The 16,250-nt window shown below is 55.4% G+C and overlaps 1 protein-coding gene across 1 annotated transcript; it reads left to right on the top strand.

Moving 5' to 3' along the window:
• Positions 1-12,134: 12,134 nt before the first annotated feature.
• On the top strand, positions 12,135-15,999 carry PIK3IP1 (phosphoinositide-3-kinase interacting protein 1). Its single transcript, XM_070951012.1, has 4 exons — positions 12,135-12,355; positions 13,087-13,263; positions 13,469-13,547; positions 14,967-15,999. The coding sequence occupies exons 1-4, from the start codon at positions 12,160-12,162 to the stop codon at positions 15,172-15,174; spliced, it is 660 nt and encodes a 219-aa protein (XP_070807113.1). The 5' UTR covers positions 12,135-12,159; the 3' UTR covers positions 15,175-15,999.
• The last annotated feature ends 251 nt before the right edge of the window (positions 16,000-16,250 follow it).

A 16,250-nucleotide genomic window follows, 5' to 3' on the forward strand; every position in this document is an offset into this window, starting at 1 on the left:
GACAGGCGGCCCCTCTACCAGGAGCTCATCTGTAACAGAAAGCACACAGATGTTAAGTACTGTTATGATCCTACACTTGGTTTGTTTGGGTATTTACAATTGAATCGTATTAACCGGGCGGCGTGAACATCGGGTGCTGCCACCCACGTAGCCTGTGCTATAGGATATCCTTTCCACCTGACAAGATACTGTAAAACCCCTCTACGGAATCTGGAGTCTAGTATCCGGTCTATTTCATATTGATCGGTATGCACGGGACCTGGTGGATTGGCTGAAGCATTTGGTCTTGTTATCGTTATAGGTTTTAACAAACTGCTATGGAACGCAGGATGTACTCTGCTAAACAGAGAGGGGAGTTTAAGAACTACGGTAACAGGATTGATTACTCGTGTTATTGGGAATGGCCCTATATACTTTGGCCCTAGCTTTTTACTAGGTAGTTTTAGTTTGAGATATTTAGTAGACAAGTAAACTTTATCTCCTACTTGGAATGGTTTTGGATTAGCTCTTTTCTTATCAGCATATTACTTGTACTCGTCTGCTGCCTTTTGTAACACTATTTTCACGCTTGGCCACACGTGGCTAATTTTCTTGGCCCAACCTCGTGGGGTGTCACTATCTGTCGCAGGGGGATCTAATTCTGGAATGGCTGAAAAGTCCCGACCGTATATTACCTGGAATGGGGATAGTCCTGTACTACGATGTGGTATGTTGTTATAAGCTACCTCGGCAAAAGGCAGGAGACCTGATCAGTTGGACTGCTGATATGAAACATAACATCTTATATATCTCTCAACCTTGGCATTGGCCCGTTCAACCGCTCCGTTGGTACTCGGATGAAATGCCGAGCTCAGCCCTTGAGAAGATCCAATTAAATGGATAAAACATTTCCAAAATTTAGACGTAAATTGAACACCTCGATCGGATATAATCCTTGGTGCCCCATGAAGTCGATAAATATGTTGTAGGAAGAGTTCGGTTAGCTGCCGTGCGGATGGTATGCCTTTACATGGCACGAAGTGGGCCTGTTTTGAAAACAAATCCACTACCGTCCAAATCACGGTATGACCATGGCTAGAAGAGAGATCGTCCATGAAATCCATAGCGATCTCTTCCCAAGGCTTGTTAGGGTTTGCTACTGTCTGTAATAATCCTAATGGTCATCCAGACCAGCGTTTGGCAGTTGCACAAGTTGTGCAACTTTTTACATATGCTTCTATCTCTCTACGCATCCGTGGCCACCAGAATTGCCTTCTTACAAGATGTAAGGTTTTTAAATACCCAAAATGGCCTGCCGGTTTAGCATCATGGCATCTGCGTAATACTACATTCCGTAGGCATTCCGGAATATATATCCTATCCTCTCTCCAGGCTAATCCATCTTTGTAGTTGATCATAGATGGATTCTGAGTTGCCTACTGGTCATGTTGTAGAGCTGTTTTGAGCTCAGAGTGTAACGGATTATCCAATTCTGTAAGTATTAGTGTCTTTTGGGAAGGTGGGATAAGAGCTATGACCTCGTTTGCTGTTATACTGTGGCATTCGGGACAGCACATGAGCTAGGAAGTTCTTCCCAGCAGGAACATACCGTAATCGGAAAGAGAAGCGCTGAAAATATTGTGCCCACCTTATAGTCGCCTGGGCGTTTGCAAGGCTTCTAAATTTTTGTGGTCCGTCCACACCTCAAAAGGATGTGACACCCCCTCCAATAGATGCTGCCACATCATCAACGCCCAATGGACAGCAAATGCCTCTTTTTCCCAGATTGCCCATGCATGTTCTGTAGTGGTTAGTTTCCTAGACGTGTAGGCACAGGGTTGCAACCCTCCTGCCCCATTCTTTGTAGGAGTACCGCTCCTACAGCCACGTCGCTAGCATCCACCTGGACTACAAACAGTTACGTTGGATCTGGATGTTTGAGCACTGGCTCTCGGACAAAGAGTTTCTTCAACTGCTCAAAAGCTGTTTGACACGTTGACGACCACGTCAACGGTTGTCCCGGCCTCGGTTTAGTTGTGGCTGGTTTGGTCCGCAATAAATCTGTTAATGGCAGAGCTATCTCAGCAAAGTTAGGAATAAACTGCCGGCAGAAGTTGGCAAAACCTAGGAAGCTTTGCAATTGCTTCCTAGTCCTAGGAGCCTGCCACTCAAGCACTGCCTGGACCTTTCTGGGATCCATCTCCACCCCATTCTCTGATATTCTATAGCCTAGATAATCGATTTTCTTTTTGTGAAACTCACACTTCGAGAGTTTCACGTACAACTTGGCGGCTAGTAGTTTTTCTAACACTCGTCAGACCAGGGTTATGTGTTCCTCTTCCGTTTGGGTGTATATCAGTATATCATCTAAGTACACAAGGACACCCCTATACAGATGTTCATGCAATACCTCATTTATGAGCTGCATGAACACTGCAGGAGCGCCCTGCAGCCCGAACGGCATGACCTGGAACTGATAGCTTCCTAGGGGACAATTGAATGTTGTTTTCCACTCATCCCCCGGTTTGATTCGTATCCTATAGTATGCCTCACGTAGGTCAAGTTTCGTAAAGATACAACCGGTTGCCAGGGTAGCTAACAGGTCCTTCATTAATGGGAGTGGATATAGGTGCTCCACACACACTGCATTGAGGTCCCTGAAATCAACACATAACCGTAACCCCCCGTCTTTTTTCCCCACGAAATAGGACGGGAGCAGCCATCCTAGATCTACTAGGCTTGATAAAGCCCCGGGCCAGGTTCTTGTCTATGTATTTCCTTAACTCTTCTAATTCGGTTTCGGTCATCGAGTACATCCGGGGTTTTGGTAGCTTAGCTCCAGGAATCAACTCAATAGCGCAGTCCGTGGACCGATGGGGGGCAGGGTTTCACATTCCTCCTCACTAAAAACAATGGCGAGGTCTCTATACACACTAGGGAATGTCGAGTTTGTAAGCGGTGTCCCTGATTCTGTCCCCCCTGCTGTTTCCTTTGTCCGGTGGAGGTGGACCTAGCATCAATCAGTTTGCGGAAACCCCCTTCCCACCATATCGTAGGAGCCCACTTATCCAGCCATGCTAAACCCAAAATTACTGGTTCTAACATTTTCTCCACTATGATAAACCGAATGGTTTCGGTGTGCTCTCCGATACTGAGGTGCACACTTTCTGTTATATGAGTGCCCCTCCCAACAATGACCCGTCCATCTGTTCAAAAGTTATAGGGGTTCTTAACCGTATAACCCGTAACCCAAGTTCATCCACTATTGCTCTACGGATTAAGCAACGGGTACATCCTGAATCAATTAACGCCCCATATTGGCGTCCAGTAGTTGACAGAGGGTTCCGGAGTACGACCGGTATCACGAAAGGTCGGATGGGTTCACTCACCATCGGGTCATCCGGATCCTCATCATTGTCGTCACTATCCCCTGCCACAACCGGGAATTTTTCCGTCACCACCTTCTTAGTATCTCTAGCTGGGACATCCGTCTCCGTACTGGACGTTCAAGTCATTTGTGACCGTTCGGACATCGGTCGACCCCTACCCCTCATCATGGCTCTAGGGGGTTCTGGTCCGGGTTATGAGGCATAGGGCTAGGACATTCGGCTGCTCGGTGACCGATGTGATTACATCTAAAGCAACGGAATACGGGCCGCTGGTTCCTATCTCCAACGCCTGAGATGACACTGGGTTTAGTCTCTTTGGGGGGTTGTGTGCGTTCTGCTGGCTATTTCACCTGAGTTGCAACCCCTTCACCCCATACTCGAAATTCTCTAAGACTCACGTCCAACTCGATTGCTGCCTTGAACCACAGGCTCAACTTGGGGGGGCAAGCCCCGGTACGCACAAGCTTGCCGTAAATCTCGATCCAATCCTTTATGGAATTGGTGCACCAGAAGACGTTCCAGCCAACCCACCAAACGGGCCACAGTCTTCCGAAATTCATGCAAATATTCCTTGGCTGATAAGCCCCATTGCTTGAGTGCAAACAAATCCCCCTCTGCTACCTGAGTGCTTGTTTCATCTTCAAACCTAGCACGAAGAGCCTCCAGCAACCTTCCCACATCCACCAGTTCTCTTGCATGTTTAGAGTGGAGGCTCACTACCCACTCGGCTGCTTCTCCTATCAGGACCCCCATAACAGCAACCACCATAGCCCACTGGGATGGGTACCACTGTCCATACTGATCCATATGACTAATCACCTGACTCGGGAAAAGAGCCACTCGTTCAGGGCTTCCGTCAAAGGAGGTCTGCAAGGCAGGTGGTCCCCAAACAGCCTGAGGAGTCCATAATCCTGGAGGGGCTCCCGGAAGCCAGGGCATGGGACCTGGGGACCTTGCTGCGCTGGCACCCCTCCTATCCTGCCTGGGTCGGTCTCTCACCGCTCCGCGACCCCCAACAGGTAAGCCGCCTGTCAGCTGTGCTGGTTGGGATTCAGGGCCACCTCCGACATCTCCCGACGAGGTTCCTTGGTCCTGTTCTGGGGTGGCTGATCCACCGACCGCGCAGAGGCTCGGTCCAGCTTCAATTTAGGACTAGTGAGCCAGAACTGGGTCTCCGAACCAGTTACCCCTGTGTCCTGCCAAGAAGAGACCGGAGTTCTAGTCCAGCAACCCATGGCTGCCATGATGGGGTGTCACGGAAACCTGACTCCCCGAAGCGCTCACGCAACATATCCATAGTGCTGGGACCAGAAGACGAAGGATACCCCCATTCTCCTTCCTCCTCATCCGTCCAACGTCTCTCTCTCCAACCCTGGAAGGAGGCTCCTAAATGAGGGGGAGTTGGCATCCGCGGTCTGAGGAGAACAGAGCTGTGCCACTAGTCCCCCGTCTGCCCTCGCTGTCCCGGGAGACTCTCCTCCTCCGGGCGGGGCGGTCCGCTTTTGGTTTGCCTAACTTTCGGTTTCACCACCAATTGTTCAACGTCTTCCTTCGCCTCCTCTATCAGCAGTTCCTCCTCCTCTACACCTCCTCTGCACTCCTCCGATTCCAGCTCTTCCAAAACCATCCCTTCTGCCATTATCCCCACATTAAATAAGCAATAGGGATTCCGAACTTACATGTGAAAAGGAACACAGCGCTGACTTTCTCTCGGCTTGTCGTTCGTTCTGAACCGCGGCCGCAAATAAACCACCAGAAACAATGCAGAGATTCAAAGTTTACTTCAGTGATTGTAGGTTCGCAGTCAAAAGTAAAGTACAACTCGGTGTTTTGGTTCAAAGTCAGCGCTGTGCGCAACTACACCACAGCGCTATTTAACAGAAAATCAGCCCTCAACAAGCATCCAGCACTTAACAACAATCAATAACTACCCCCCAATGCCAACAGCTGTGAGCGTCCTGGTGACAGCAAGTTCGGAGATTCTGACGTTGACGTCATCACCCATCGCCAGAGCGAATGCCGCCGACCAGGAACTGCGTGGGCACGTGTGCTGCTGTCCGTCTCCGCGCTCGCCTTCCCATACCCCCCATCAATGGCGAGCTCCGGTAGGACTCGACAGCAAGAGGCTGGGGGAAGGTCAACGGCTGCTGCTTCTCCCTCTCTTCCAGATGCCCAGACACAGTCTCTGGAGGGCTGCAGTGGCATCTGTAACACTCTGAATGCCATGGGGTTACCCAGCCTGTTTGCTGTACTAACTTTGGCACGTCTTCCAAAGGTAAATCCTGCAAAATTAGAGAGTCCCTTTTTATATCAAGCCATAAACTAGCTAGCCACCTTTGACTATGTTATGGGAAGCCATGGTTACGCTAATCTTGGGTGAGTCTATTGTGCGAATGCAGCTTCTGTGATTTACTCCAAGATGAACTGCATCATATTTGGAGCCACAAATAAGTAGTTCGGCTGAGAATGGATGGAGTGTGAGTGTGTGTCCAACAGCTCTGCAGGGCATCGCTTGAAGAAGGCTGCCCAGGAAGGCTGAAATGCAAGTTTTCTGGGACCGACAGCAATTTAGCCATTGGATTTCCAAGTTAGTGGAGATCCTAGATTTGAATCCTAAGAGATTAGATTAAACAAGGTGCAGCAGTTGGGTGCACACAACCAGGCCAAATGTATGATGCTCGAGCATGTTGTGAGCCCATCCAGAGGGCCTTCCTTCGGGTGAAGAACATGTGGGCTGCCACAGGTTGAGGAGCAGCACAAGGGGATGTGGTGATGCGGGGAGCTAGAGGGTTTGATGATCTCCCTGCAAGGACGTCCTTTGGAGATGGCACGTCAAGCAAACATGGAGCTGGGGCAGGGAGGTGAAGCCCAGAAAATGCACAAGAAGTGGGTGTGTGCAGATGTGACGCTTCTCCTTTTCATTAGGATTAGGCAGCAGTTCACAGAACTTTCTGAAAACAGCAAAGCTACAATTTGAGATGCCCTCTGCTGTGGCCTCTTTGGACAGTCTAGCATTCAGTGCTGCTTAACATAGTTGCCAACAAATTCATTTCTTCAGATGCAAAATTATAGAGGGGGAATACACACACAGGCACACATTTGTGCATCTCCTTGTATGCTGCTGCCTCAAAGGATTCCAGGCAGCTTGCAGGTCACAAAAACACCACTGCATAGACCCACAACTCCTCCAGTTGCTATCCTTCACAAGAGCCGCCTCTTGTTATGCCCCCACCCCCAGCTCTGGAAGAACAGACTCCCAGGCTGCCTTGGGGGGAGGGGCTGCTCCTCACTGTGCAGCCACCATTGATCTGGGTCTCCTCCATTCCTAGGGAGAGGTGGCACACCCCCCCAGCCCCCCACCCAGCATTTTCTGAGTGGGTGGAGTGTTGGAGTAGATGCTCCGGAAGGTAGCAAGGAGCTGATCTGAACTGAGCCCAGAAGTCAACCAGCAACTGGAGCATCTCCCACAGGATTGGTGCCCTTCTGCTGTGCCAACTTCCATCTGTTGACAAGCAGGCTGCTGAACATTACACACACACACACACACAGAGTAGTTTCTGAACCTTCTCCCAGGGCAGCCCTGCGAAGAGCAACTTGTGGTAGTCCCACCCAACAGACGAACAGCTTCTGTGTCTGCTCCTCGGTAGCACCATCCCAGCCAGAGCGAAAGAGGGAGCCACTTGCAGACTCTCCATCAGGGCTTCTGGTGATCCTGATAGGACGTATTGCAAGTCGATCCATTCCCATGACTTTCAGGCCCAGGGCTTGTTTACGTGAATAAAATTTGATGAGCAATTGAAGTGTTTCCATTTTAACTCCAGAATTTAATACCCCAAGGAAGTGCCCGGTGCACCAATTGCAGCCCTACTTGGATCAGGAGGCTCTCCTCACAGTCACTCATGCCCTTGTCACCTCACGATTGGACTATTGCAACACGCTCTACTTGGGGTTACCCTTGAAAAGTGTTCGGAGACTACAGTTGGTCCAGAATGCAGCCACGTGAGTTATAGTGGGTGCGCCTAGATACACCCACATTACACCAATTCTCCGTGAGCTGCAGTGGCTCCCTGTTGGCCTCAAGGTGCAATTCAAGGTGTTGGTTATTACCTTTAAAGCCCTACATGGCTCAGGGCCAGGCTATCTTCGAGACCGCCTTCTGCCGCATAGCTCCCAGCGACCGGTAAGATCCCACAGAGTTGGTCTCCTCCAGGTCCCGTCAGCTAAACAATGCCGGCTGGCGGACCCGCGGGGGAGGGCCTTCTCTGTGGCTGTCCCGGCTCTCTGGAACCAGTTACCTCCTGAGGTCTGGACCATCCCCACCCTATTGGCCTTCCGAAAAGCGGTGAAGACCTGGCTCTTCTGGCAGGCCTGGGACCGTTGATCTTCTTATCTTGTGAGACCCGGCCACGAATTGGAGTGCATGTGTTTTAACGTTTTTAAAGTTTTAATGTTTTTCTTTTTAACATTTTTAACGGGATTGTTCGCATTGTTTTATTCTTTGTTGTAAGCCACCCAGAGTCCCTTGGGAGTTGGGCGGCATAGAAATGGGACAAATAAATAAATTAAATAAATAATTTTTGGAAATTCTTTCTAGAGTTCATTCTCCCCACACCCTGATCCTTGCAACCAGGCTGGGGGTGTGCCCCTCTGAAATCCCAAGACGAGGTCCCAGAGCAATGGGAAGCACAAGCCAGGATGGCTGGCCAGGCATTTTAAAGGGTCCCCCACTCCAAAGGGCAGATGCTGCTAACAGGATGGAAAATGTGGGTCTCTCCAACAGCCGAGATGAGGGAGGCCTGTTGTGTTGGGGAAGAAAAGGGAAGCAGCTTTCAGTTTCTGTCTGCGGCCTTCAAAATGGAGACCCCGCAGAAGCCCCAGCGGGGCGGATTCTCCCCCCGAGTTGGCCCTTGGGAGGCAGCAGCTGGAGCATCCCCCCCCCCGCTTTTGAGGGCCATTGTGCAACACGCGGCTGCTGTTCTTTGCCGTGCTAAAAGGGACGAGACGGGGAAGTCGAAGTACCATCAGCGGCCGACGGCCAGAGGTTCCCGCCCTGCTTGCGGGGCTTCCCCTCCCCATAGCTCGGAGGTCGCCCTGCTGCTGCTCCTCGGGACTCGAAGCCAGAGCCGGATCGAGGCAGGGGGACGGGAAGCGCCGCGGCCTCTCGGCGGGGATCGCCCCGCCTGCCCGGCTCAGCTCCGGCGTCCTTCGGCTCTTCTCACGTCGGGGCAGCCGCGCCTGGAGCGCCGGCCCTTCGTCCGCGGAGCCTCGCCCTCCCGATTCAAGCCGGGTTGCAGGGACAGAGGCCGAGCCTCTCCCCTCCCTCAGCGGCCCCGCAGGCAGCAGCGCGGTCTCTCCAGCAGGGCCGGGAAGGGGGCGCCTTCCGCGGGGGAGCCGGGCTGCCCTGCGGCGCTTCTGCCTCCCCGCCCGGACTGCGCCGGATCGCGGGCAACCGAAGCCGCCTCCTGGGGGCAAAGCTGCGGGGGGGACGCCCGGGGGGGGTCGGGGGCGTCCCAGGCAGGCAGAGCGGCGGGGAGGGGCAGAAGGAATCCCTCGCCTCCCCCTTCTTGGCTGCCGGCCTGGAAGCCGATCCGTGCGAGTAAGCCGGGCCGGCCGCCCCGAAGCAGCCGAGAGCCGGCCAAACGGAGCCTTTCCGGCCCTTCTCCTGCCGCCCATTGAGGGGTTCAGGGGCTCCTGCAGGCATTTGATTTGCTCGGCCAGACCTTGGGCCCCTTCAAGAGCCCCCCCCCAGCTTTCCCTCCCTGGGTGGCAGCTGGAGCCCGGGGCGTCTCTTGGGGGAGGGGCTACCCAGCCAGAGGGATCCCAGAGGCGCGCTAGGCCTATGCTGACACAACCCCCCCCCGCCCTTCAGAGCCGCAGCGCTTCGAGGGGAGGCTCGGCTCTACCTTGGCACTGCCCCCCCACCCCCCCCCCCAGGAAATCGGCCACAATTTTACCACAAAACCTTCCCACCCCTTTTCCGTGAAGCCAGAGGATGCTTTACAGCCACTCGGGGGAGGGGGGAAGCAGCCCCCCTCCCGCCCCCCCCCGATACGTGGCAGGCGCAAGAGGGCGGCCTTTCTGGCACGGGGAGGCCCCTCAACTTCCTGCCGTCGAAGACGAATGGCCCTGAACCCAGGGACCAAGGCGGAAGGGCGGGGGGGGGGGGCTCTCCAGTGCAGTGGAGTCTGCGGGGAGCAGGCCAAATTCAAGGGGGCGAGCAGAGGCAGCCAAGCCCAGCAGCGTTGGGGCACAGAAAGGAAACAGTTCGGAGTTGCTGCCTCAGTTAACTCCCTGCAAGTCTGTCTGGAAATCTGCTTGCACCTTTCGATATTTTTACCCTGACGGGAATTAAAGGCACTTTGTGGTCCTTGGATTTGCCAGCAATCTGAAGCCCCTCAGCCCTGAAGGCATCTGCACAGAAGGGAAAAACCCCTAGAGGAGGAAGGACACGGAGGCCCCTCTGCAGGGGTGGGCAGGCAGCTCTCTTGCCCTCAGCAGCAGTTGGGAGGGGGGGCTGCTGCCAGGCCAAGCAGGCCCCATGGAAGAGCCCCGAGGCAGGCAACCCCCTGCCAGTCCATCAGAGCTGGCCTGGGTGCCTTCTTATAAATAGGCCCCGTTAAGGTGTGGGGCATCTTGGGGCACTCTGAAAACTTGGTTGGGACTTCAGTTAAGCTAGGAAGGGGGAAAGGGGTGTGTGTGTGGGGGGGGTTTGTGATCAGTGAAGGACAGCAGGAAAGCCTCAGGGGAGGGAGCCTGAGAGCCACTGCCAACCCAGCCAAACTACCAAACCCAGCTTGTCCTTGCCCTGCACTTGAGATCTTGGCAACCCCAGAAAGGTTGCAGAACGTCTGCTTGGCGTTCCAATAACACCGCAGATTCTGTCCCTAAGTAGGGCGGGAAGAGTCCTGTGGCTACTCTGAGCTGAAAGGCTAAAAGCTTGCTTGGCACAGGAAAGGTAGTGCTGTTTAGAGTGCTAGCCTAGCAAACGCCCAAGGCTGAAACCTGGCTTCTGGAATGAGGCTGTCTGAGCAGTTGTGGCAGAAGCAAGGAGCCAAGAGCGGGTGGATATTTGGGCATCTGTCATCGGCTTTCAAAAAATAGCTCTTTGGGGAGGACTGAGCTTTTAGTGTGGTGAACCAAGGCCTCGCTCCTCCAGGGCATCAAACAAGAGCTGGGAGTACACACAGCTGGCTCTTGGCACAAAGCCTGGTTGCCGGGCACTTTCTCCTTGACCTGCTCCTGCTCCCCCCCCCATTTCTACTGCCACCTCCAAGGGCTGCCCAAAAAGGCATTTGATAACATCCGTGGAACTTATCGGCAGAGAAATGAAATCTTAGCTACACTCAGCCAATTCAGACCATGTCAGCCCCTGAGCTGCACTGATGACTGCCATGCAAAATGCCCCCTCCCCATCTCAAGCACTAAAGAAGGAGCATCCTGATCAGGCCATGAGCAAGAATGCTGCTGGACTGGAGTCCTGGCATCTTCACCCAGCAAGGTATGGGTGCTAACCCCCTCCTGGCATTTGTCCTGCACTGATGTGTGGGTAGAAAGTAGCTCCCAGACTAGTAGCTGCCTTGACTTTGTCCACCACCCTGTTTTCAAAAAGCACCCAGCTTCGTGGTGATGACTTGTAATGCACCAAGCATGATCCTGCTCGCCTGCAGAACAGGCTCCGCCCCCAGAAATACGGCCTCAGACTCCCATGCGCTCTGGAGGGTCCACACCGAAGGTCTTGTGCTGGTAGAAGGAAACATTTCCACACTAGAACACCTGAGCCATCTTGGGCTGCCTCAGAAGCAGGCTGGAGAGGAGATGGAGGCCAGGCCTTGAAGACACTTAAGCCTTTGTGCCCTGCAAGGAGAAGCACATATGCAGCTCCCACAAATCAACACAGAATGGTAGCAACCCTGGGCTGGTAATGATGCCCCCAAATTATGTTTGTGTTGAGCTCCAGTTCCGTGCCCTCGGCCGCTCATTCTGCTTCCCTCTTCCTGGCTTGAGCGTTGGCCACAGAGCACAGAAGGGGGTCTTGTCAATTCTCACAGCCGTCTGTCTCCTCAAGTCTTTGTCCAAGACCTGCAGATCTTGGTGCACCATTGTGGAGAAACAGGAAGGACTCTGGGGAAGCCAGGCGGCTCCCCTGCTTTCCAAGCCAGTGTTCCTGGGATGCCTCAAGTTTGGAACATTGTGAACTAATCCCCCACTTTCGCTTCCTGAAGGGGCAGCCCTGTCACCCCCCCCTTCCTCTTGGGCTAGAAACTGTAGCTGACAAACCACCGCCAGCAGCTTAATGCAAACAAAGCAAACAACTACATTGCATAAAATCAAACTTCAAGGCGTTGTGTGAACACACCGCAATTTTGCAAACTCGGACGGATCCCAAAGGGCTCCTAGTGAGGCCACCAACCCCCCTTCTTCAGGCGCAGGAGGCCTTCGGGGGGGCTCGGCGGGCACAAGGGACTCGGCCGCACCCAGCACCGAGAGCGAGCGCCGCCCGTCTGCCGTCTCGGCCCTCCCGCCCCACCCGGGCCTCTGCGGAGGAGCCGGGACAGCCGCTCTGCTCGCGGGGCCGCCCCCCGCTCTGGCGCCGGCCCGGGGAGCTCAGGAGAGGGGACCGCGCAGCGCGAGCCCCCCGAACCGGCGGCGGAGCAGCGGAGCCAGCCCGCCCGCGCTCCTTCCCTCCCTCCCTCCCTCCCTCCCCGCGCGAGGCGGAGCCGCTCCGGAGCCTCTCCCCCGCACCCGCCCGCGGCGCCCTTCCAGATGGGCCGGCCCTGGCCGGCTGCGGAGGATGGGAGCCCCGGTCCGCGCCCCCAGTCGGCTGCCTGCTGCGCGCCGGGAGGGCGGCCTGCGGGGCTGGAGGCTGCGCGCTCCCGAACACCAGCAGGAGCCGCGGGGCGGGCTCCCCTCGCCTCGCCGCCCGATGGAGGCTGCCCGGCTGCTGCTGCTGCTGCTGGCGCTGCTGCGCCTTTCCACCGCGGCCGAAGGTGCGCGGCTCGCGCGGGGACGGGACGGGACGGGACGGGGGGGGGGCGGAGCGGGGCCCGTTCGCACGTGCACTTTGCACGCGTCTGGCAGCTGCCGGCGGGGCGCTTCCCGGGGGGCTTCCCAGGTGGGGCGCCGGGCTGCTCGGGCCGGGACGGTCACTTGCGGGCAGCGCTGGGGTGGGGGCAGGCAAAGCGGCGCCGGGAAGAACGGGCGCACTCTTCACGTGCTCAGAGGCCACGGCGGCACGCGCGGAAGGCACACGACGACCCCCCCACCACCCCGCGAGGATTGCTCCCGAATACGCATGCTCGGCCCTCCGCACGGGGCGGGGCGGGCAGGGTGACGTCGTGTTTTTCTCCCGAGTCCCCGCCCTCCTCGGCTCGGGATTGGCTCGCGCTCGGTGTGGCGACGGGCCCCTGCGGGGTGATGTCATCCCAGCCGCATTGCTCCGTGGAGTAAACAACCTGGCCCCGCCCCCGGCACGTGGCCGGCCCCGCCCCGCGGCGAAGCCCCGCCTTGAACCACAGCTCCCATAACTCCCAGCCTCCACGCCCCCCACCTGAAACGAGCGGGGCTCCTCGGGGGCGGCGGGCGGCCCTTTCTCGCCTCCGCCCTTCCTGGGCGACCAGTTGCCTGACGTGGCGGAGGGTCTCCCGCTCTGAGCGGCGGGTCCGACTAGAAGACCTCGGAGGCCCCCTGCAACTTTTGTCCCTGTGCGCTTCCTCGGCAGATGCCACCGCCATTCCGCCGGGCTCGCCGGCCCTTCCCGCCCGGACGCCCGCCGCCCAGGAGCCGCCCGAAGCCTTCGAGCCCGCCCGGGGCGGGTCGGCCGCGGTGCAGCCGGTGGTGGGCATCAGCCAGAGGGTCAAGATGAGGCCCGGCGAGAAGAAGGACCTGGGCACGCTGGGTGAGCGGGCCGCGCAGGGAGCCCCGTCTGCCGCAGTGGGTGCTGGGCAGGGAGGGGGAACACACCCTGGAGCAGCGGCTGGGGAGCCCTTTGCAAAGGCTGCCAACCAACCCAGCTTAGCTGTTGGGGGGGAGACAACCTAGAAGGTGGGCAGGCTCAGATCGGGGGCATCACTAACCTCGCTGCTTTCTGCCCCCCCCCACAGGCTACGTGTTGGGCATTATCATGGTAGTAGTCCTCATTGGCATCGGAGTGGGCGTTGTGCTGGGCTACCTGTACAAGAGGCAAGTACTGGGGAGCAGCCCCTTATGCCCTTGTGGACGGGTTTTGGTTTTAATAAATGGACACCTCAGTCTCCCTTTGGGGGTCCCACAAATCCCCGGCCTTAGCATCCATCTTATCCCGTGTGAGAGTTGCAGGGTGTGTATCTCTCTGCTTTCTTTCCTGTCTTAAGGTCTGTTGTGGCTGTGTGCATCTCTCTCTAGGCAATACTTGTCTTTGGTTAAATAGTTTTCTTGAGGTTTCTGAGGTTTTGCATGTGGGGCTCAGACCCACTTTGGCCTTATTCTTAGTGCTCCCCCATGCTTTGGAGCTTGGTTTTAGGCAGTTTCTTAGTGGGGTGGGGGGGCTCTTCTGTTCTCTTGAGGCAGAACTTTTGGGAAGTGGTCAGGAGCCCTCTGCTCCTGCAGCCACGGAATAACAGAATTGGAAGGGACCTTGGAGGCCTTCTAGCTCAAGCAGGAGACTCCAGTGGCCTGTGCCATTTCAACAAATGGCCTTCCCGTCTCTTCTTAAAAGTTTCTAATGATGGAGCACCCACAACTTCTGAAGTTCCAATGATTAATTGTTCCCGCGGTCAGAAATTTCTCCTTAGTTCTAGGCTGCTTCTCTCCTTGGTTAGTTTTGCAAGCGCAACTAAAACTTGCATTCAGAATCTGAAATGTGTCCAGCCAGTCTGTCCTGGAGGGGGATCTCTGTATTTGGGGGCACAACATTCTGTGCACTGCCCCACAGGTGGCAGAGGGCCATGGGAGGCAACTATTATAGTTGGTAGCAAATGAAAATTCATTCTCCATTAAATTGGCTGGATTTTGTGTGTGTGCACAAAACTATGCAGGAATGGATTTGGGGGAGCTGTCCCTGGCTTATTCCTGCCAGCTTTGGGCTTCTCTCATTCCTCAGCTATCTAGGAGAGTTGCTTGAAAGCATTTTTGGGGTTCATGGAGAGGTTTCTAGAAGGGCATTTGTGGAGCAGAGAAAAACTTTCCCAACTCAGCCTGTGGCCTCCAGCAGCGGCCTCTGCTGTTTTCCGGGGACCATCGAAGGCCAAATGCCCACCACTGCTCTGGGTCACTTGCCAGAGACACGGAGGCAATTGGATCAGCTGCGGTGGCTCTGCACCCAGAACAAACGTCTTGGGGCACCAGTGCCATGGGACAGTTCAGGTTTCCTACACTGCCTTGGGAAAAACAACACCTGCTGAAATGTATATTTACTGACAAAAGAAAAGTAAATATAAATTTAGGACAAAAATTAGTTTGCCTGCGAAGGCTCCTGGACTGGGGCTGAAAGGCGAAAGCGGAAGCCGTCTGCTCCGTCCCATAGCTGGGTAGACCAGGTTGCCCTGATAAAAAACACTTAACACCTGTTGGAAGTTGTAGGTACGCCCCCACAAACGCCCCCGTCTCTTCGGTCTCTTCCAGGGGCAAAGACCTGAAAGAGCGGCAGGAGCAAAAAGCCAACGAGCGCGAAATGCAGCGCATCACTTTGCCCCTCTCGGCTTTCAGCAACCCGGCCTGTGAGCTCGTGGAGGAGAACGTCATTGTGGTGCACACCAACCCCACCCCGGTGGAGGAGATTCAGGGGGGAAACACTCCACTCATGGGCCAGGCCGGCACTCCGGGGGCTTGAGGAAGAGATGCCCCCCCCCCCCCCGTTGGACCTCTGAGGCGGACGCCTCTTTGCCTCTCCATTTACCCTGAGGATCCATTTGTATTTTGCTTTTCCGTTTGAAAAACAGGCCACCCGGACAGAAAAGCGCCCAGCACTCGCTCAGCCGAGCAGAGAGAGTGGCGGCGTGGCTGTCCCCCCAGCCAGCAGCAGCTCTGCAGGGGGCCTGTTTGACGCAAGGGGCCGGGTGGGACTTTGGGAGGGTCGGCTGCCTCTGGTTCTTCCATTGTGCGGCCTGCACGTTCTCTGGGCAGCGCCATGCTGGAGTGGGGAGCTTTAGCGAAAGGAAAGAGTGTTTGTGCAGGGATCCAATCCTGCGCACGTTGATGCTGCTGAAAGGGCTGCACATAATATGGCAGTTCCCTTCCTTCAAAGCGGCCACAGCCTTGCCAGCCCTCCAGTCTGGAGCCAGACGGAAATCCCCCTCCCTGCTCCTCCCGGGGCGGAAGCAGCCAGGCCTGTCTGAGCAAAGAGGAGATTTGGGGGGGAGGCAGCACCAAAGGAAAAGCTTGGAATCGCCCCAGAAGGGCTTTGGGTAGGGCTGGAATGGGGGGCTGATGCCTCTTGTGCCAGCAAGGAAGCAACTCCAGCTGTGCTTTTTTAAAAAACCTTTTACCACTCGAGGGCGGGAACTGGGACTTGGATGCCAAAAGCAGAGGTTTCTTACAAGTTCTGTTTATGCAGGTTTAGCGGTTTTTTAAAATCTTTTAAATGCCTTTGGATACAGTTTATTTCTAAGTGTTTTGAATACCTCATACCTAAAAATAAAAACTATTCAGGTTGTAAGTGTCGTCTTTAGTGGGATTCACCTCCTGCACCTGGGGGCGCACACATCCCCTCCTTTCTCTCTCCAGCTGCCTCCTGTCCAAGGCCAGGCTGGTCTCAGGTTGCCAAAACTCATTCCAGCCCAGACATCCCCCCCCCAGGTCCATCAAAAGGTTTAGGATTTGCTCCACCAACTGCCCAGTCCCCCAAGAGTCTCTTCCTCGGATCATCTGAAGTTCTGGCAGACTCTCTAAATCAGGGGTGTCAAACTC

The sequence above is a fragment of the Pituophis catenifer genome, unplaced genomic scaffold (assembly GCF_029215685.1).
Source record: "Pituophis catenifer annectens isolate HBS135680 unplaced genomic scaffold, rPitCat1.0.hap2 SCAF_10, whole genome shotgun sequence".
Classification (NCBI taxonomy): Eukaryota; Metazoa; Chordata; class Lepidosauria; order Squamata; family Colubridae; genus Pituophis; species Pituophis catenifer.